Consider the following 23,611-nt stretch of genomic DNA (forward strand, 5'->3'; position numbering starts at 1 on the left):
TCCAGAATCTTACTCATAGTGTGAAACACTCATTAAGCGAAAAAATTTATCCGATAAAAATTAATGTAAAATACAATAATGTGTTCCATGCAGAAAAAGTACTAAAACTTTTACCCTATTCAAGCGATTTATTTCAAGGAAATTATACATACAGTATTATGTACTTTATTATTCACAATACATAAATAATTCTTTTTTATTAAGAAGCTGTCTGTAGTCATTTGCTTCTGCCGTTGCTTTAACACTTGGCAAAAGTGCGACACAGCATTATTGTCAAAGTTGTAGTGCAACTAGCCTGTGCTTTATTGGCATGATGATTTTAATGTATGACGCAACTGATTCCCATGCTTTCAGCATTTCTCTTAGTGCGCCAGAAGATTGCTGCTTCACTTGCCTTCTCCTCCACTGAAAAATTCCTCTCCACAACTTCCTGCTGCATCTTCACAAGCTCTTCAGTGGTCATTTCTTGGCTGTGATCTTCCACAAGCTCATTGATATGATTGTTTCCACTTCTAGTCCCATGCTGTGGGCCAAAGACACAATCTCGTTGGCTACAGGCTCCACAGGTACTGACCCAAATGCCTCAGACTCACATTCAACAATGCACTCTGGCCAAAGCTTCTGCCAAGCAGAAGTGAGAGTTTTTTTTTTTTTTTGTAACCCATTCCACAGATTTTTAATCATCTTGATGCAGGCAGTGACATTGAAGCGATATTTCCAGAACTCTCTGATAGTGAAATTGGTAGCTTCAATCAACTCAAAGCAATGCTCAAAGAGTGCTTTATAGTAGAGCTTCTTAAAGTTAAAAATAATCTGCCGGTCCATAGGCTGGAGTAACAGAGTGGTTTTGGGGAGCAGAAATTGGATCTTGATAAATCAAAATTCTTCAACGGGGTAGTCTTGTAGGCCTGGAGAACTGGCAGGAGCATTGCCCATAACAAGCAAGATATGGAGTGGCAGATTCATCTCGAGCAATTTTTTTTTTCACCAAAGGACCAAACACTTCGTTGATCCAATCACAAAAAAGATTACATGTCACCCAGGCCTGTTGTTAGTCCACCACATCGCATTTAACCTCCTCTTCCGGACTTGACCATTCAGAAACTCCACAAGCCTTCAAGAAGTGTGGACAAGCAGTGGTTTAATTTTCAAATCACTGCTTGCATTGGTATTATAGCACTATGAGGCAGTCTTTCATTGGCTTTTGGCCGGGCAATGCATTCTCCTCTGCTGCTGTTGCAAAGGTATACTGTGGCATAACCCTCAGAATATTGGAGCATTGTGAAGTTGCTGACAAAGTTCACTGCTGCCTTCATGTTGAAGCTGGCTGCTTTGCCGTGCCTCACAACGCTGTGGATGCTGGTTTTTCCTCTTAAACTTTTTGAACCAACAATGGTTTCCCATGGACACTTCATTGGCCACTGATGGTCCTGGTGTCTTCTTAATGAGGTCTGTGAAAATCATTCTCGTCTTCTTACAAATGATGTTTTTGTTAGTGTCGCCTTTTAATTGGTTTTTCATTTATCCATATTAGGAGCAACCTTTCGACTTTGTCCAGAATACAAAACACTTGTTTAGATACTCTTGTCAGTCTCTTCGAAGCATCTATCTCCTTAATCTTGTTCTTGTTCTTGAGGATAGTGCAAATTGTTGATACAGACCGATTGTATGTGTGTGCTCAATCAGCAACATTCACACCACTTTCGCATTTTTCAATGATTTTACATTTCATTGTAAGGTCATTTTCTTTCCTTATGGTTGTGTTCTTGTTGCTTTATCTTCGGGGAGATTTTTACGAAGGCTATTAAAGTTTGCACACAAAAAACACTGTGTAAACACAATTTTAGAAAAATGTGTGATCACAGACTGCACCAAGATGATAGCAGAAAGAGCACTAAAGCCAGACTGCAGTACGTACTAAATATATAGTTCAGATGCTGCTGCTGACAGTCAAAGGTGTTCGTATTGTTGAATGTTTCCCCTACTGCGTGTGAACAGCTGATGATGTTACACTAAGTCATCGTCACTTGTTACGCGAAATATGGCTTGTTAAGAGTCACTTCTTTACAATTTGTTTTGCGTGTTATGTGAATTGCACATTATGAGAGGTGCTTGTTAAGTGAGGTTCCACTGTATTTCATGGCTTTGGGAACATGTTGTTTCTCAAAAAGAATTGCATCCTGTCTATCCCGATCTATGTACAGTTAGTAGCAGAAGGATACATGTTTCTTCTGCATTCATTTTAGGTACAAAGATTTTGTTTTCTCTCCAGATGAGTGACACGTAAATACAAGCAACAGCCAGAAAAGTTTGTTAGCCTCTTGAGATTTTTGTTGTCTTAAAGTATACACTCTCTCTCTCTCTCTCTCTCTCTCTCTCTCTCTCTCTGTCTCTCTCTCTCTCTCTCTCTCTTCACCATAGGTAATCATCATTTTGCTATTTCTGCTGAGCCACTTGTTTCCCCCCATCCTAACCTCTCCCAACTCTGAAGCTGTCCCTGTCCTATATCTACAGTCAGCAATTTTTACATTGTTCAGAGAAGTTGAGGGTGCGTAGGGTTTCAGAATTTGCACATAGTCTTTGAAGCATTGTGATGTGCAAGATGTTCAACAACAGGATAGTCATGATTGTGCCTTTTTAGCAGTGGTTATTCATTGATAGGCAATGTGTAGCCTGTTCAGCCACCAGATGTTAAAGTTCATTCACTTGGGTCATCCACAGCAGAATGTCCCATAAGGTGCAGAATTTAGGACAAAATTAGCATTTGGATGACATCAGATATTGTGTAGCTTGGGCGGTTTATGCAATACAACTTAAAGATTGTGATTAGGATTCTAAATAAGGTACCTGTCATCTCAGGGTATGATGAGAGTTTGCTGATTATCAAGCCCTGGGTGATACGTGAAGCACTGATTGGTGGCTGGTTCTCAGGGATTGACTCCATCCTGTTTTCTGAATCTCCTTTCTTCTGTCCCACTGGTAGTGTCAGGGGCTGGAATATACATCTTGTTGCTCCATGTCTGCCATAAAAGGCAACTGAAAGAACTCCTATTTCTAGAGACTATTTAACATTGACAACTTGACTATAATTAGGGCACCCATCAGTTTTAAATTATTTCAGAACCTTCCCTTCAAGCTGGAATGCAGGCGTTTGGGGAAGGGCACCTTACTTGTTGGATATCCATCCACCGTGTGCCATGACCTTCTATAGCTACTATTAGAATGGATTTATGTTCACACCCAAAATCCAAGACAGTAGCTTATCCATTGTGTGGGGGGAGGGAGGTGTCAGTGTACCCTCACAGTTGTAACCTCCTGACAGGACAGGGTTAGCCCTGCTGATGCCTAAGCTGTCATCTCCCCATGTATACAGAGGAGTAGGCATCTATCCAATCTGGGACAGAGGGACTTAGGGCAATGGCTACTGTGCCAGGTAGCCTTTGCTGTGGTGGAGTGGTGCCCATTGGAGTGAGTGGCATCAGGCCAGATGATCTGTAGTGAAACTGATCAAACCCATCCATACCAGTGGCTATAGCAACAGGGTCGTCTCAGCAGATAGAAAGCAAGAGTCTTAATGCAGAGGCCTATAGCTCCATGTTGTTTCTGTCTTTGTGAGATGATCTGGGTGTTAGGGGTTTTGGACGCATGTCGTTCCGCTGTAGTAATGAGGCTACTTGTGGGTTATGTGGCAAGACAGTGTATGAGGACAGCCCTTGCAAAAAGCCCCCTACATATGTAAATGCCCAGAAAACAATCCCCTTTGTTCACCTATGTGTTCTGTTTTCAAGAGGGAGAAGAGAATCCAGGAATATAAAACATTTGACCACCTCTCTTGTCAAGACGCCAAGGAAAAGTTTGCACTACTCCCAACTGATCAATAAGGTGTGATGTTTTACAAACACATTGGCAAAATTCATATCTAGTACGATGAACAGTCCTCAGTCAGGGGATGGACACTGCCCTGTTGCGGCTGAAGTTGCCTGCTTATACTTTGGTATCATTAGGGAAGGGGGCACCTGTCAAGGTGCCTCCTTCCCAGGACAAAACAGACCATTAGTCTCTCACTATCCAGTGCTGACCAAGCGGCAGGTGTCAGGTCATACATAGAAAAGAAGGGTCCTCTTCTGTCCCAAAACTCAAGCTGGGAAAATACTCACAGAAACTGGAACCTCACAGAGATGAGGATAAATCGAAACTAAAGCTGAATCTGCTGCTCCAGTCAGTCCCGTTTCCTTCACCCCCTCCCGTCCCTCTGCTGGGGCTCAAGCCTGTGAATACAGATGCAGAACAACACATTCTAGTGGAGCACGATTCTCCAGTAAAGTAATTCATAATCCCACTTCTCCTTCGCTACTTTCTCAGATCCCAGTGTGACGTTTCTTCATTGTAACTAAAGACTACCATTGCCACTTCATCAATTAATTTCTACTTACTCTGCAGTTGGCATGGCACTTCAGGAGACATCCTTCAAGAAACCCAACTCCCTGCTGTTAAAAATTACACATCCTACTTTATTAATTTCATTTACGCCAACAGGGCCTCTCAAGGGTTCTGTACACTCATTCGAACTGATACTTTCAGTGAGTTGGTGCTGCTAACCATTATATTACAAGTCTTGGTATTCATGTCTACTTGTCAGTTAGGGTAACAGTATGTAATACCTGTCAACCCCAAGACAGATCTATATCATACCGTGAGCTGTTGGAATGGTTGCCTCCTCTCGTCCTCCTACTGCATGACTTCAATGCCCACAATTGCTCGTGGTGCAGCCAAACCACATCTAGCAGAGATCAAGTAATAGAGCAATTAATTTCAGAATTTGAAATCTGCCTCCTGAACCCCAGAGCTGCAACACGTTTCAGTATGGCCTATGGAACACATCATCATCATCTTGGACAGTTTCCAGCCACTGGCTGGGTCTGTCGGGAACACAAGCCTCTCCATCGTGTTCTGTCTTTCCACCATTCCCCCTCTTCCACCTTCGTCCAGTTCTCTCCTCTTCTCATCACACATTCCTTCACTCCCTTCACCCATCTATCCCTTGGTCTTCCTCTGGGCCTCTTCCCCTCCAGTTGCAGATCAAACATCCTCTTTGGAATTCTTCCCTCATCCATTCTCTTCATGTGTCCATACCACTGCAGTCTTGATTTTTCTATCCTGTCCTGTACTGGTTCCTCCTTTAGTCTTTCCCTCACATACACATTTCGCAATCTGTCTCGTCTTGTTACACCCAACCTGCTCCTCTGGAACTTCATTTCACTAGCCTGTATTCTACTTTTGTCGCTTTTGTGCATTACCCATGTCTCACTTCCGTATGCCAATATGGGGACAAAGTAGGTTCGGTATATAATTCCCTTGGATTTCTGTGGCACCTCCTTGCTCCAAATAAGCCCCCTAATGCATTTGTAGAACTGCCCTGCTTTTCTGCACCTTTCATTTATTTCCATTGCGTTTCCCCCCTTACTTTCAATCACGCTTCCCAGGTACTTGAAGTTCTCTACCACTTGTAGTTTTTCCCCTCCACAAGTTATATCCACATTTGGCCTATTCTTCTTCCTTGTTGTGACGATTATTTCACTTTTCTTTGCAGAAAAATGCATTCCATATTGTGCTGCCGTTGCCTCCCATGCATCTAACTGCTCTTGCACCTCCTTCTCGCAATTTCCCCATAACATCAGGTCATCGGCAAAAAGCACTGCTTTCATTTTATGATCTCCAATTGCATCTGATACTTGCTGTAAGATTTCATCCATAACAATAATAAAGGCGAAAGTGCACTTAGCTTGAACCATGCAGTACGTTCCCTCCCCACTCTCCCACAACTCTCACTTCCCTCATACATTTTTCTGACTTTCCGTGTTATCTCTTCATCTATCCCTTTTGCGTTCAGCACATCCCAGAGCTTGTCCCTACAGATACTGTCATATGCCTTCTCAATATCCAAAAAGGCCATGATTAAGTCCTTCCCGTACTCATAGTGCCTCTCCTGCAGTTGCCTTACCGCAAATATGAGGTCCGTTGTTGCTCTTCCCGGTCTGAAACCGTACTGCTCCTCTTGCAGTCTACTTTCAATACTGCTCCTTATTCTCTTCTCCAGGATCTTTTCATAGATTTTTCCACAGTGGCATAGCAGGGTGATTCCTCTGTAGTTCTCACATCTCCTTTTATCCCCTTTCTTGAAGATCGGGACTATAATTCCTTTCTTCCAATCCTCAGGAATTCTGTTCTCCTTCCACACCACCCTCAGCACTCTGTATAGCCACTGGGTTCCTACTTCTCCTGCTGCTCGTATCATATCCACTGTTACTTCGTCCCAACCTGGTGCCTTGCCCCCTTTCATCCTCTTTATGGCTTCTTCCACTTCATTCCAAGTTAGATCATCAATTTCCCCACTATTATAATCGTCTGCTGCCTTAGGCTCTCCATCGCTGTTAGTTACCCGCTTGGCGGCATTCAACAGATCTTCAAAGTACTCCTTCCAAATCTTTTTGAGCTCATGCATTTCCTCCACAACTCTTCCATTATTATCCATGATCCTCAGGCACTCGCTTCTGTCGTTCCTCTTATTTCTTACCATGGTGTAAAGTACTTTTTTGTTCCCTTCACTGTCCTCTTCTAACATTCTTGTCCATTTTTCCAACCATTTCTTCTTCTCCGCCCTTACTATGGTCTGTGCCGCTTTCTTGCTTTCGTTATATGGAACACAGCCATAGATATTACAGTCTGCAGCCTGAGCATCTCATCATTAATCCAGTGGTTCATGCATGGCACCTTCTGCAACAGAGATAGCTTTCCTATTGATCACTTTGGAAAACCAACTGGCAAGCTTTCACCTCCAGAGCATGTTTTGAAACCATTGAAAGAGGGATATCGAAGGAGTGGTACAAGATGCTGTGGCACAATTATACATTCTGCAGAAGCAATGAAGCCCTATTCTTCAGGCTCTTCCTGATGGACACAGGTGCCATGGTGAACCAAAGAAATAGCTATCAAAGAAAATCGCAGGGCACTTCAACAGCACAAGTGCCATCCCTCTGTGAAATGCTTAGCTGCCCTGAATAAAAAAATCCACAATCAAATGCTTAAACACATTAGCAAAGACAGCATAAAACACATCCTAAGTTTTTTCATTTGCATTTTGTGGGAACTTGAACTTCACTCACAGTGACAGATACCCTGAAACAGGGACAAGATTGTCAAATTTTGACTAACTATTGACCAGTCTCTCTTATGAATGGGCCGTGTAAGTTATTTGAAAGAATGCTCAAGCGACGATGTGTTATTGCATGGAAGCCAAAGAACATTTATCACAATTTAAAATTAAATTTCGGGCATTCTGGTCCACCATAGGCCAATTGATCATCCACCATAGGCCAACTGATTTATACGGAATCTGCATGCACAATGATTTGCATGTCACCCACATTCAAATACTGTATTCTTTGATCTATAGAAGGCACACAGTACCACCTGGTGCCACCATATCCTGTCTAAACTGCACAAGTGGGGCTTCTGGGGCTGTTTACCCATTCTTGTCCAGAATTTTCTCTCCCTCTGACAATCCTGAGTCTGGATAGGTTCAAACTTCAGCAACCAATACCTACAGGAAACTGAGTCTCTCAGGTATGGCTGCTAGTGTAACCCTTTTTACCATTGCAATGAGTGGTATCATGACTGCTTGGGGACCAACAATCTTATCATCAGTGTTATAGCTCTCCATTATTGTGCACCACAGAGCACCAACTTGATGGGCCATACAAAAGCACATAATTAGGCCCTGAATCATGAGTATCAAATTTTTCACATCAAAAATAGCTTCGTGCACTTTTCTCAACACAGAATTGTGCATCCATGCCCAGGTCTATACATTAGGAACCAGCTGGTTGAATTCATTGAAACTTTCACATTTTTAAGACTTTTATTTCACACTAAGCTTACGTGGTTACCACATGTACACCAGCTCAAGGCATATTGCATGAGGAAGCTTAATACCTTCAGATTTCTCAGCAGCAGCTTCTGGGGCGCTACCTGCACAGTTCTGTGTTTTTTGTAATGTTTAGATTGTATCCCAACTTGGCTACTCACAGTTTGCCTACAGGTCAGTAAAACCATCTATACTGAGCTTGTTAGACCTTTTCCACCACAGTGCTGTATGGTTGGCAAGTGGAGCCTTCCATAGAAGCCCTATATCCAGCCTCCTGGTGTAACCAGGTGTCCCATCATTGAGGGGTCAGATGCCAGCAACACATGGCAAATTATGCAGTCACAGTCTTTGAGATGCCTACAGTCTTTGAGATGCCTACTCATCTGTGATACTCGACTCTGCTTCACAATCAACAGTTCAGGCTGTTTATGAATTGCTCAAAAATAGGTAGACCGGATGGGATACAACTGGAAGCTCAGTGCAAGGACTTCCAACTGACTCCTCTGGTGTGTGTTCAGAGTTCCTCCTCAGCATCCACAATCCTACCTGTGTTGACATAGTGCCACTGTTTGGATGGACCTAAGAAAAGCACTAATCCCATCACTCTCAGATGCTTGTTCCATTTGGTTCGCCATGACTATTCAAATTTATACAGACGGATCAAAAGTCAACGACAGAGTCGGTTTTGCTTTTGCACTTGCAAGTGGGCATGAGAAGTATTCTCTGCCAAGTGCATGCATTGTACACACTGCAGAGTCGGTCACCATATCAAGAGCTCTGCAGTACATTAAAACTTTTGCCACAAAGGACTTAACCAGGTTTGTAGTGACTCCATCTGATTCCAAAACAAAAAACTTATGGTCTCTAACATCCAAAACATGTTGGTTGACCTCTACAGCTCTGGAATGACAGTAACGTTCATCTGGACACTGAGCCACTTGGGTTCTCCAGGAAATGAACTTGCTGACAAATTACCGTATTTACTCGAATCTAAGCCGCACTCTAATCTAAGCCGCACCTGAAAAATGAGACTTGAAATAAAGGGAAAAAAAATTTCCCGAATCTAAGCCGCACCTGAAATTTGAGACTCGAAATTCAAAGGAAGAGAAAAGTTTTAGGCCGCACCTCCAAATCGAAACAAAATTGGTCCATTGTAATATTCGACACAATTTAGGTCGAATGAATGACGATACAGCTACAGTAGTTTGGTTCGAGTCGTAAGCTTAGCAGTTACGGCTTTACCACGTAGCCATTGCTATGCGTCAGGCGCTCCGTTCGTATTTATACGGGTACCCTTCCTTTTTCACGTGCTTTGTCTGGTTTGAATCGATTGTTTATTTTGCTTTGATCTGATAAGTGCCGTTTTCTTTGTTATAGGTGTTTGCGTCACTCTCAAGCTGAAAATGCATTACTGCACTGTGTCATGTATTGTTTGTCGCATTCTGATAGTGCGTGTCTACGGCCTGCTGCTGCTCGCGGCATGGCTTGCTTTTGTGCGTGCTACCGCCGCGTACAATTAAAAGAAAAAGAAAAGAGGAATCGTCTCATTAGCGAAACAATCGCAAGAGACTGGTATTTGTTGTTACTTACACTGCTGCTTTCTTTGATAATGATCAACAAGAATCAAATAATAGACTGCGTATGATAGAACATGTTCTGAATGAGAGTTAGGAGAAAATTTTTCTCCGTTTGAAAATCTTTGTGGCCGCTTCTTTATTACATCAAATTCTGCACAGAAATTAGAGTCATCTTAGATTTAAAAATCTAGTCACTTGCCGTGCTTCATTTCTGACTGTATCACTATTAGGCATAAGAATAATACGAATATAAACGTGACACAATATGTATATTCTTCCGCGTTTGCTGTTGTCTCACTCTAGTTTTGTAGTTTATTAGGCAGACAGGATTTAAATTAGATAGCAGCAAACACGAAAGAGTACATGGCAAAATGTTTATATTCGTATTATTCTTATGGTGAAGAGAATACTGTATGTGATTCAAACTTCATCAGGTTCCTATTAACAACCATCTCTTCTCACAGATAGGAAAAAATTCAGAACATAGAGTTGGCCATATTGACAAACATCCCAAACAGTCTTGCCAGTCAGATTTTCGTAGTACACTGAAATTGTGCTACATTCGAAGACGAACAATACAGAATTTGTATTTACTTCGTTGGATAATGTATGAAAATGCAGTGGTCGCAACTCGCGGCGGAGGAAAAAAAAGCTCGTCTTCCACTTTTTTTTTTTTTTTTTTTTTTTTTTTTTTTTTTATTTACTGACGCAGAGGTTTTGGCGCCAGTATTTATCTTTGTGCCTACAAAGCATGCCTGCGTAGCACTACATATATTCGACAGCAGAAGTTAATTGTGGCGGCACGTACCAACATTTTTCATAACTTCCGCTTGCTTTGCACTCGATTCTAAGCTGCAGGTGGTTTTTTGGATTACGAAAACTGGAAAAAAAGTGCGGCTTAGATTCGAGTAAATACGGTAGCTAAAGAAGCAACTACAGGAGATGAACTTGAGCTCGGGGTACCAGACAGTGACTTAAGATTGCAATTGCAACATCAGATGTTGAAATCCTGGGATATGCAGTGGGAGGTTACCATGATCAGCTTATTGACTGAGAGTGATCAAGGGGACCACCAAGGCCTGGCATACTTCTCTTCAGGCCTCTCAGAAAGATGTCCTAGTACTTTGCTGACTGCATATTGGTTACTCCAGTCTTACCCACGAGTTCCTTTTGCATCAGAAGGACTCTCCCCCACAGTGCAGCTACGGCAGTGACCTTGTGATCACTCACATTGTCGCTGTGTGCCCTGCAGGCTAACCTGAGAAGCAATCAACCTCACTACCTCAGATATTAGTGAAAGATGGGTTAGCAGCTACGGAAGTCTTACATTTTCTGAGGAAAAATGTATAACAAAATTTAATGCATGTCCACGTTTGATGTCAGTGATAGTTGTTGGGGGGAGTACCTCTTGCTGCGGTGTTCCCTACAGTGGCCTCAGGCTAAATAATTGGATACATTAAAAAATCTGTTTACTAAGCAGGAGAAATTCATACAATAGTAATAGAAGTGTGGAAGCTTTCAGAGCCTGTGGCTCCTTCTCCTGGCAGGAGGGGAGGTAAGGGAAGAGGTATAAAGGCAAGGGACTGGAACTGGCGTTGCAACATATGCTTTGTTCTTGCCATCCAACTGATTTCAATTTACTTTAGTTTGTTTTGTGTCAGCATATATTTTTAATAACTGTCTCTGTTCCTCACTCCCTTTTAATTTTCTATATCTTTTATTTTTTTAGTTGTCAGTTGCCCCCACCCCTCCCCTCCTCTTCCCTCCCCTCGCCTTTCTACCAAGTACAGTGCATTTATAGCTTTCCACTCTTGTTAATTTTTGCTCCAGGTTTGTCAGTAACCATCATGATTTTTACCCTATGTTCTACCATCAAGCTCTCAGATTTTTGAATCTCATCCAGTGCAGTCCCGAGGGTCAGTCTTTCCTTCTTATCCTGCTTGATAAGTCTCCCCTGACCCGGGGTTCTTGGCAACTTTTCTGTAACTCTTCCCATCTCCTAAACCTTGACACTCCTCTTCTTTCATCCCTTTTCCTTTCACTTCAACCCTTCTGCCACGAGACGAAGTCACTGGCTCTGAAAGTGTGCATTTCCAGTACTTTTATATGAGTTTTCTTCCGCTGCCACTTCATGAGTAGATTTTTGTCTATCTAGTTACGTTTTAAGGTGATCAGCTCTCCGGTCTGTACAGTCTGTATTTTCTCAATCCATTTTAATTTCTCGCCCCATTTTAGTTGTACTGACTGTACTGGGTGTATCCTTCGGTGACTGGATACAGTTTTAGCTACCTGGGTTTTATCTCACTTTTTAGTTCTGTCACATACATTTTCAACCACAGTGACATGGTCACAGACCCTGCAGCTGTCAATTGTCCTATTCCCTGTGAATTGACGGACTCAATAACCAGGTAGTTTAGTCCTGTTAAGCCCATAATCTTTCTTCTGTGTCTGATTACACTCCTTTGGAACTTCGAGCTTTTTCATGTGGCTTGTCATATGATGTGTGATACCTTGTTAGGAAAAATTGTTTCACCAGTTGTATATTTAGTTTGTTGTACTTTGTTGATAATTCCTTCCCTAAACTTTGGTACAGCTCTAATAGTAAATGTTGTAGAAATGTAAACTACCAAACATAATGTCATTTATGCAGTAACATTGATGTTAGGTTAAGACTTTCAAGTACAATAAAATAAGATGTATTGGTGCACATTATGTGTACATAAAATGGGTTTTTCATAGTTATGTGTTATGGAAATGAAAACATGTGAAAAAATAATGTTTACAGTCATGGAAATAATCACTTTTGAGATGTGGTGTTTGCACAGAAATGCAATGAGAAGCTTAAATTTCTTTGCATTGAATTAGGATGTTATGTAAAAACAAAACAAAAATGCAACAGTTCATTTGTATTAATTTTCTTGTCAGATGAAGCTTATGTTGATCACGGAGCAGACTTTTTGCCTAGCTTGGTGTCTGATTCACTTTTCAGAGTGCACTGTGCAAGACAACACTACAGGCATTGTCTCAGAGATTGTTTAGAGAATCGTCCAGCTGAACTGTTAAGTTAGTAAATAATAATTGAATAAACTAACTTGTAATACTTCTCCATGTTACAGTGACTGCTGTTGTGTTCAGCATGGCAGGTCAACATTACTGCCTTCGCTGGAACAACTATCAGTCAAATATGACATCGGTATTCCATCAGCTGTTGCGAAATGAGGCATTTGTTGATGTTACTCTTGCTTGCAATGATTCATCTCTGAAAGCACATAAGGTAAGTTGTTCACTTTTTGTTCAGCTTCCTTTTAAAGTAGTTCATAAATATTTGATGCAATCAGATGTAGTGCTGATAATATAGGGAAATGCTTATATCTTGGCTTTTGGTTTAATTTACTGGGTTTTAGCAGTTGATGCAAATTCATAATCCTAAATAGGTTGTTTCATCTACATACACACTCGGCAAGCCACCATACGGTGCGTGGGGCACAGTACTCTGTACCACAATTATTTGTTTCCTTTCCTGTTCCCCTCACAGATCGAGCGAGGGAAAAACGACTGTCTGTATGCCCCCATATTAGCGTTAATTCTTGTATCTTATCTTCTCGGTTCCTATGTGAAATACGTGTTGGCAACGATAGGGATGTTCTGCAGTCAGCATCAAATGCCAGTTCTCTAGTTCTTCAAAATGAATGTCTGCTTGCTAGAGGATTCCGACTTGAGCTCCAGAGCATGTCTGTAACACCTGCATGATGATCTAACCTACCGGTAACAGATCTAGCAGCTCACATCTGAATTGTTTTGAGGTTGTCTTTCAATCCGATGGGGTGCGGATCCGAAACACTTGAGAAGAACTCAAAAATAGGTAGCACTAGCGTCCTGTATGTAGCCTCATGAACAACACTTTCCTAAAATTCTCGAAATTAGCTGAAGTAGGCCATTCACCTTCCCTACCACAACCCTCACATGCTCGTTCCATTTCATATCGCACTGCAATGTTCTTCATCATCATCATTATTATTTTCCAACTCCAGTTTCCTGGGTGTGGTATACAAGTGCTCACCATCTCCTTCTGTTTCCATACATATTTGTTGCAGGAAAACTTCCCATTTGTGTCCTTTCTTCTCCACATCTAATCTTACTTCTATAGAGACTTCTGTCCAGCATTTTCTTGGTCTTCCCCGTGGTCTTCTTCCTACTAGGTTCACGTTGGCAGAGCTTTCACTGTTCAGGCCCATTACCTGCTGATACCACTGAAGCATGCATTTCTTTATAATAGTGGTAACAGGAACCTCATTACCAGCTACTTTTCTATTCACCTCATTCCTGGTTTTGTCCTTTCTAGTTGTTTGATTCATAGTTCTAATAAATCTCACTTCTGTTGTCTCAATTCTGCTGATGTCTTTGTTTAGTGGGTACATGTTTCTAAACCATACTTAAGCATTGGTAAGTGTGGTACATAGTCACTTTTGCTTTTCGTGGCATTTTATCATCTGACAGAAGATTTCTGATTTCGCTGTAAAAATTTGATGCAAAATTATGCCCAGAAATTTAAATGCCGTGACTGCGTCAAGCGGGACAATACTAACGCTGTATCCGAACATTACTGGTTTGTTTTTCCTATTCGTCCACATTAATTTTCATTTTCGAACAATGGAAAATCCGGGATGGAATGTAACAATACGAGAGAAGGAAAGTTGCTTCTTTCCGTGTAGCAGAGATACATATTTTGCAGTCTCAGAGAGCGGAAACTACACTGCGAGCTGCAGCACCAGTGCGTGATGGGAGTGGCGACTAGATGGGGGGTAAGGAGGAGGCTGGGGCAGGGAGGGGGAGGGGTAGTATGGTTGGAGTGGCGGACAGTGAAGTGTTGCAGTTTAGACGGAGGGTAAGAGAGAAGGTGCGGAGGGCATAAGTAGCAGAAAGGAAAGAAATTAAAAGACTTGGTGTGGCGGTGAAATGACGGCTGTGTAGTGCTGGAATGGGAACAGGGAGGGGGCTGGATGGCTGAGGACAGTGACTAATGAAGGTTGAGGGCAGGAGGGTTACGGGAACATTGGATATATTGCAGGGAAAGTTCCCACCTACGCAATTCAGAAAAGCTGGTGTCGGTGGGAAGGATCCGTATGGCACAGGCTGTGAAGCAGTCAATGAGATGAAGGGTATCATGTTTAGCAATGTGTTCGGCAACAGGGTGGTCCACTTGTTTTTTTGGCCACAGTTTGTCGGTGGCCATTTGTGCGGACAGACAGCTTGTTGGTTGTCGTGCCTACATAGAATGCAGCACAGTGCTTGCAGCTTAGCTTGTAGATCACATGACTGGTTTCATAGGTAGCCCTGCCTTTGATGTGATAGGTAATGTTAGTGACCGGACTGGAGTAGGTGGTGGTAGGAGGATGTACGGGACAGGTCTTGCATGTAGGTCTATTGCAGGGATATGAGCCATGAGGTAAGGGATTGGGAGCAGGGGTTGTGTAAGGATGGACGAGTATATTGTGTAGGTTCGGTGGACGGCGGAATACCACGATGGGAGGGTTGGGAAGGTTAGTGGGTAGGACATTTCTCATTTCAGGGCATGACGAGAAGTAATCGAAACCCTGACGGAGAATGTAATTCAGTTGCTCCAGTCCCCGATGGTACTGAGTTACGAGGGGAATGCTTCTCTGTGGCCGGACTGTTGGACTTTAGGAGCTGGTGGGAGACTGGAAAGATAAGCATGAGAGATTTGTTTTTGTACAAGTGTGAGAGGATAATTATGGTCAGTGAAGGCTTCAGTGAGACCCTCGGTATATTTAGAGAGGGACTGCTCGTCACTGCAGATGCGACGACCACAGGTGGCTAGGCTGTACGGAAGGGATTTCTTGGTATGAAATGGGTGGCAGCTGTCGAAGTGGAGGTATTTCTGGTGGTTAGTAGGTTTGATATGGACGAGGTACTGATGTAGCCATCTCTGAGGCAGAGGTCACCATCTAGGAAGGTGGCTTGTTGGGATGAGTAGGACCAGGTGAAGCAAATGGGGGAGAAGTTGTTGAGGTTCTGGAGAAATGTGAATAAGGTGTCCTCACCTTCAATCCAGATAGCAAAGATGTCATCAATGAATCTGAACCAGGTGAGGGGTTTAGGATTCTGGGTTTTTTAGGAAGGATTCCTCTAGATGGTCCATGAATAGGTTAGCATAGGATGGTGCCATGCGGGTGCCCGTAGCCGTTACCATGGATTTGTTTGTAGCTAATGCTTTCAAAGGAGAAGTAATTGTGGGCGAGGATGTAGTTGGTCATGGAGACTAGGAAGGAGGTTGTAGGTTTGGAATCCATAGAGCATCTGTAAAGGTAGTGTTCGATAGCAGTAAGGCCATGGGCAGTAGGAATGTTAGTGTACAGGGAGGTGGCATCAGTAGTGACGAGCAGGACGTCATGTGGTAAAGGGAGAGGAACTGTGGAGATGTGGTCGAGGAAATGGTTGCTATCTTTTATATAGGAGGATAGGTTCTTGGTAATAGGTTGAAGGTGTTAGTCTATGAGAGCAGAGATTCTCTCAGTGGGGGCACAGTAACCAGCCACAATTCACATATCTTGCAGCCTGTTCTGTGTGTGCATACCTTCGTTAACACACTACTGTGTTGAATGCTTTTCAGAAATCTAGAAATATGGAATCTTCCTGTGCCCCTTTCATCCATAGTTTGCAATATATTGTGTCAGAGAAGAGCAGGCTGGGTTTTGCACAAGGGATGCTTTGGCTGTGACATGAACTTCTCAGTCTCGAGGAAATTAATTATATTTGAACTCGGAATATGCTCTAGAATTCTGCAGCGAACCGAAGTTATGGATACTGGTTTGTAATTTTGTGGGTCCGCTCTTTTACCCTTCTTATACACAGGAGTCACCTGTACTTTTTCCAGTCTCTTGGTATTTTGCGCTAATTGAGAGATTGGTGATAAATGGAAACTAAGTAAGGGCCCAGAGTGTAGAGTATCGTTTGTAAAACGGAAATAGTATTCCATCCATATCTAGTGGCTTACTTGTTTTCAACTCTTTCAGTTGTTTCTCTATGCTGAGGATGCTTATTACTATCTGATCCATACAGGACTCCGTGCAATGGTCAAATGACGGTTCATTTGTATGATTCTCATCCATGGATGATTTCTTAAACTTGGTATTTAAAACTTCGGCCTTTCTTTTGCTATCTTCTGCTGTCAAACCGAACTCATCGTCGAGTGACTGGATGGAAGTCTTGACCTGCTTAGCAATTTTACATAGCACCAGAATTTTTTTTGGTTCTCCGCCAGATCTTTAGCTAAGATGTAGTGGTGGTAGCTGTTGTAAGCCTTGTGCTTAGATCTCTTCATAGACGTATGAATCTCTACTAATCTTTGCCTCTCATCATTTGCGCATCCTCTTTTTGAACAGAGAGTGCGGCTGCATATTATTCGGCCCTACTTATTTCAAGCAATAAACCCAGCATCAGACTTACACTGATAAGTTAGAATATTATGATTACTGTCCACCACTACATCCTACACCACCTGGTGGTGTTGTAGGCACATTACACAGTAGCAAAAGACTGTAAGCGAAACAGGGTATTACCTGTAAAGGGGAAATCCATTGAAATAGCAACTTGGACAAACGACAGATAATTGTTATGCAGAGCTTGTGAAAGAGTATATCGAAAATGGAAAAACTGGCGAAATGTTTATGTGCTACTGTTGTATGCATTACAGAAATAAGTAGAAGGACAGTGAAACTACCATTAAGCAGTAGGGGATGAAGTAATAACAACAATTATGAAAAGAATAGAGTACCATAAAGCTGACGTGTTGAGTTGCATACAGACACAATGAGAAGACTGTTACACCCTGAACTTTTGGCCAAAGCGTTTTTCAGCAAAGACCAGAAACCAGCAAAGACAGGAAACAAACACACACACACACACACACACACACACACACACACACACACACTCACTCTTATTCATACAAGCAGGCACACATCATGCACAAGTGACTGCTATCTCTGTTCACATTGGCCAGACTGCAATTGCTGCATTAAACGTCTACAACTCTTCACAGAATGTGTGCTTCGGAGGCTTGTCTGCTCTGTAAAGTAGAATAGATGGTGATATGTGGTATCTCTACCATAAGAGGACAATGCTGGTGCACGCACAAGTGTTTCAGAGCACACTGTTCATGTACGTTGTTGAACATAGAGCTCCGCAGCAGACCATCTTCATGTGTTCACATATTGACCAAACAGCATCCTCAGTTATGATCACAGTGGGCACGGGACCATAGAGATTCGACCATCGACCAATGCAAACCTGCAAGCTCTTTGGGTCTAAATATTCTGGTAAATTATAGAAGTGCTTAACTCGGTATTCTCTTACTTTGTTTTTGAATATATGAGATTTTTCAGATTCTTGCATGATGTCTGACAATAACCTTTTGCATCAGAATATAAACATTTGTTGTGAACCCTAGATAGAGATGAATAGTCTATATTAAATTAGTTTTAGTTTTTGACCATGAATGTTATAGTTCGTCGTAAATTCGTTCTTGTTATGTAATGACATCCAAGCATAAGAATCCCAAGGTCCCTGAAGAGGGTTCTGCAAGATGTTCATTTCTGAACTTTACACAAAATTCTTATTACTTAGTTCTCTAGCATAAATCCATTTTTGCTCTTAGCTGTATTGGTCCAAAAGATTGTGCCGTAGGACACCATTGACAAAGTATGCTAGCAATCCTGTCTTCAGGTCAACCAATGAGGAAGATTTCCTAGGTGAAAAGGAAACAGAGCTGAGATTTTTGGTTAACTTATCCATGAGCTGATGCAGACTCAGTTCATTATCCATCTGGAAGTCTGTGAACTACACTCTTGGTGTCTCATAATATTCTGCTTCTGGTACCTTTAAGTATTTTTTATTTGTTCCAAACATCATAATCTGAATTTGTTGGTCAGTTACAGTAATCTTAGGGATGAAATAACTTTAGTCTTTGAACATGACTAACATACTTGCAAGTATCTATAACAAATGCTAAATGGGGATCTTGAAGACAAGATTAATTAGGATTATGAAGTCAAACATTTGGTCATTCTTTGCTTTTGGTAGAGTAACGAATAGTTAAGAGTTGGTGATCTTTTATTGTCAGAACTCGCACACACAATTAATAAGAAAATAAAACGGAATTGTACCTAAAGCTTCATCATTGTTGACAGGTGTTGTCACTATGACTTTTACTTTTGTAAAACAAAAAACAAACTGCCTTCAGTCACTAATCATTGATTTTTTTTTAATTTTTATTTTAAATAGTACATTATTCTTTTTGAGCCTTGGGGGTTCATCCTCTGTTGCTTGATCATTTGAAAACAAGTTACTAGTGACCTATCATGAGCAGTGGTTACATGGATTTTAGGTATAGCATGTGTAGACACATTTACATGTAAACAAACACTTCTAGTTCCAGAACACATTTGCACAAAATTAAAAATCAGAGAGTATCTAAACGTGTAGACACTTTGTTAAATGTTGTGTAACTGTGCTGTGGAATTGAAAGTTTTTGTTTGCATGTGTGTGTTTACTCGTGCTGTACCTTAAAACTATGTAACTGTTATTGCTGATGACCAGAAGCAACACATTTTTGAGGTGTGATGTAAACTGATCAGTCACTTAAAGATAAGATCGCAGGGCTCAAAATGAGTCGTGTATTGAAATAAAAATCGTAATTAATAACTAAAAGCAGATAATTATCTCTTTTATGCAAAATAATTGTGGTCAAATAGTTAAACAAACCCATAGTGTTATTCCTTTCAGTAAGTGAATGCCCCAACAGATCCTGCTGCTCTAGAACTTTAATGGCTTACAAATCCCAATTTCATTAAGCTTGTAAAGATTTGTGTATTGTTTGACATTAGTCTTAAATGCGTGAGAGTACTGAATAGAATATGTACATGCAAATAGCAGGGATGTTGGACTCTCCCTTACCTCTGCCCCCCCCCCCCTTTGCCCTTCCCCCCCCCCCCCCCCCCCCCCTCTGCAAGGCGTACACACACACACACACGTGTACCTTTATATGTGTACCATCTTTTTCTTTTTTCTGTATTAATTCTACAAGAGGAAGATGTTAATGTATAACTATTTAAACTTGACCTCTTTATTTACATAATGTTGAAATAGGTTCAGGCTGTAGATGTTTTCAAAAATTTGTGAATCTTCAAAAAGATGAGACGCTCTTACACCTTATTTCTTAATACAACAATGTAATCTCCAAGTTGGAATATCAGCAGTTATGAAAATGATAGATTACTATTCACTAAAATGGTGACACATTGAGTTGTAGATGGGCACAACGAAATCTTCAGAAAAGAAAAACACACACACACACACACACACACACACAACTAAGCACACCCCATCTCCAGCTGCTCTGGCCAGACTGCAATTATTTCACTGAACAGAAGCAACAATCTGGAGTGGGGTAAGGAATGGGGAGGAATAGCAGGTTGTAGGTTGGAGGAGAGAAGAGCGAAGTGTGCAGGGACTAGACAGTAACAGAACAAGGCTGGCAGGTGCTGCATCGGGACGCTGTGGGGGAGGGGGAATGGAAAAGGAGAGGAGCAGAGAGGGGAAAAGACAGGTGAGTGTATTGGCAGAGAGCGGTGCAGAATGTGGATGAGGGAATTTAAGTGGGGGGCAGGTAATAGAATAAAGGGAGCATGAACTCTTGGGTTAAGGTGTGGGAACAGTAAATTATTGTTGGATGAGGCTGGGATAATATCGGGAGCAGTTGAGGACAACTGGTGGTGGAGAGGAGAACCAGATGGCCCAGACTGTGAAGCAGCCACTGAAGTAAAGTATGTTATATTCAGCTTCATTGTGCCACAGATTGGTGGTAACCATTCATCCTGGTAGACAGCTGGTTAGTAGTCATACTATTGTAAAGAGTTGTGCAATGTTTGCAGCAGAGCTGCTATACAACATGGCTACTTCCACAGGAGGCCCATCCTCTTATTTGCCAGGATAAGCCTTTGACAGAACTGGAATAGAAAGTTCTTGGTGGGTGGACCTTTGTGTACCTAGGTCTTCCACAGGGGTGTGATCCCTGTGGCAAGATGCTGGGACTGGGAGTGGTATAGTGATTTATTAGATTGTTCTGGAGGTTGGATGGGTGAGAGAATACCACCTTAGGGAAAGATCTTGTGTAAGGTGTCCCTCATTTTAGGGTGTGGATGATAGATAACCAAAGTTGTAATGAAGGATGTGGTTCAATTGTTCCAGTCTGTGTGGTATTGGGTTGGGTAGGGGACAGTCCATTGTAGTTGTTTCATGGAGGGTGGTGAGAGGATTAGAGATGTGTGAGGGTGTGGGGCATGAAATCTGTTTGCAGACTAGATCTGGGGGATAGCGCCTGTCTGTGTAGGCCCATGTGCAACATTTAGCATACTGGGCAAGAGAGTTTGTAACTGCAGATATGCTGTGCCAGGTGGACAGGCTGCATTTGAGAAATATTTTGATGTCAAAGGGAGGGCAGATGTCAAAATCCAGGTACTGTTGGTGGTTGGTGGGTTTATTGTGACAGAAGTGTGGTCAATCAGAGAGGAGAAAGTCATCCTGCAGGAATGTGGCATTCTGGTTTGCGAAGGACCAGGTGAAGCGGGAAGAGAAAAATTTGAAGGTTGTGAAGGAATGAGGACAGGTGTCTTGGCCCAAAGTCCAGTTTATAAAGATATCAGTGAACTTGAACCAGACCAAGGCTTCCTCTAGACGGCCCATAAACAGTTTTGCATAGAAATGTTCCATACAGGTGCCCTTGGCAGTGTCCTTATGAATCGCAATGACTCCCTTGCAGAAGGCCTCCATCAGTTGTTTGACTCTTCAACTACAATCTGTACCAGAGTGATACCGTCTCGGAAACCCAGCATAACCTCCAATCTCCGCTTAAAGCCTTGGGCTCTTTTCAGATCTTTTCCTCTGAACCCATTTCTCTTCCAACTCCAAAATGGCAGCCCCCCCCCCTCTCTCTCTCTCTCTCTCTCTCTCTCTCTCTCTCTCTCTCTCTCACACACACACACACACACACACACACACACACACACACACACACACCTTGTACGTGCTCCCCAAAATTCACAAATTCAACTGCCTTTGTTATTTCTTATGCTTCCATTCATGGAATTTCAGCTCGTACTGACCAACACCTCCAACCAGTTGCCCAAAATCTAGCCTCCTACATCATCACCCACTTCCCACCATCCTCATTCTTTTACCTGTGTCCCTACTAGTAATTGTTGACAACACTTCCCTACACGTCACCATTCCTCTTTGCCGTGGTTTTGCCACTATTTAACATACCTCGCCCAACAACCTTGAGACTCAACACTCATTCCTCATAAACCTTACTAACTGTATCCAAACACACAACTACTTTCCATTTGAATGGAAGGTATATGAACAAATCCATAGCACAGCCAAGGGCACCTGCATGGCACACTCCTGTGCCAACCTATTTATAGGCCATCTAGAAGAAACCTTGGTAGCCTGTCAAACTAAAACACCAAACCCCTGGTCTCGTTCAGGTTCACTTATGATACATTCATGATCTGGACTAAAGACCAAGACACCCTATCCTCATTCCTTCACAACCTCAACACCTTCTCTCCCATCTGCTTCATCTGGTCCTCCTCAACACAGCATGCCAGCTCCTTCGTGCTGATGGCTCTATCCACACCCCTGTTCACATTAAACCCACCAGCCACCAATAGTACCTGCATTTGGACAGTTGTTGTTCATTCCACACAAAAAAAAAACCTTCCATACAACCCAGCCAAATGGATAAGGCATACCTGCAGTGACGTGAACTTCCTTACCCACTACCCTGAAGACCACACAGAGGCCTTCACAAAAAGACACAATCCACTGAACTAATATGCAAACAGATTTCCCATGCCATATGCCCCCCCCCCCCCCACACACACACACACAGTCCTCCCTCCATCCCCAAAAACTAGCTACCAAGGAGTGCCTCCATCATCAATCAATACCACCCTGGACAGGAACAACTAAACCATATCCTTCCTCAGGGCTTTGATTATATGCCCTGAAATGAGGGTCATCTTACCAAAGATCCTCCTCACCCAATCTCCACAGCATCTTAGTCCATCTCTATGCCACTCCCAGTCCCAGCCCCTTGCTACAGAGATCATGTCTCTGTGGAAGACTCAGGTGCAAGGCTTTACCAATCCACCCATCCAGCACTTCATATTCCAATTCTGTATCAGGCTTACCCTATTCCACTAGTTCCCAGGCACCTGTGAATGCAGCCATGTCATATACCAGCTCTGCTGCAATCTTTGCACAGTTTTTTTATGTTGGTATTACTACCAACCAGCTGTCCACCATGTTGAATGTTCAATGCCAATCTTTGGCAGTGAACAAAGTGGACCATCCTATGGCACAACATGCAGCTAAATGTATCGTGCTTGATTTCAGTGGCTACTTCACAGCCTGAGACATCTGGATCCACCTTGTCACCACCAGCTTTTCTGAATTGTGCAGATGGGAGTTAACCATAACACCCATACTCTGCTCTCAAAATTATCCTGGCCTCATCCTGGATAACATAGTATTCCCACACCACCTAACCAACAGTTTCTCCTCGTCTGTTCTATCACCTCCACCCCATTCATATCTCCTCATCATCAAAGTGCACCACTCTCTGACAATGCACGCAGTTCTCTTTTCCTGTCCCTGCTCCTCTCCAACTGAATCACATTGAATCATCTGTGAATTTTCTTTTATATCATATTATTGTTGCAAATATTTGTCCTTTGAATGGGGTTTTCAACTTTGGAAATAAAAAAAAATAAAAAAAAAATCCGCAAGGGCCAGGTCTGGAGAATACGGAGAATGAGGCAGTGCATTGACTTCATTTTCGTGCAGTAGTCATGCATCGACAGGGATGAATGTGTGGGTGTGTTATTATGATAAAAGGGCCATGAATTGTCTCACCACATTTCAGGCTCTTTCCTTCTCACATTTTCTCACAGGCATCACAACACATTTGGTAGCACCATCGATTAACATTTGTCTCTGTGGCATGAATTCTTGATGAACTAATCCC

At 42.3% G+C, this 23,611-nt stretch overlaps 1 protein-coding gene across 1 annotated transcript in view; it reads left to right on the forward strand.

Annotated features, from left to right (window-relative positions):
* The window catches only part of LOC126176968 (protein bric-a-brac 1-like), a 267,469-nt gene that overhangs the window by 78,231 nt on the left and 165,627 nt on the right, over positions 1–23,611 (forward strand). Inside the window, exon 2 of the mRNA XM_049924174.1 lies at positions 12,618–12,775. Within this exon, the coding sequence (XP_049780131.1) occupies positions 12,638–12,775 (138 nt within the window). The 5' untranslated portion in view covers positions 12,618–12,637. The remainder of the gene's footprint in view (positions 1–12,617; positions 12,776–23,611) is intronic.

Source organism: Schistocerca cancellata, chromosome 3, assembly GCF_023864275.1.
Source record: "Schistocerca cancellata isolate TAMUIC-IGC-003103 chromosome 3, iqSchCanc2.1, whole genome shotgun sequence".
Lineage (NCBI taxonomy): Eukaryota > Metazoa > Arthropoda > Insecta > Orthoptera > Acrididae > Schistocerca > Schistocerca cancellata.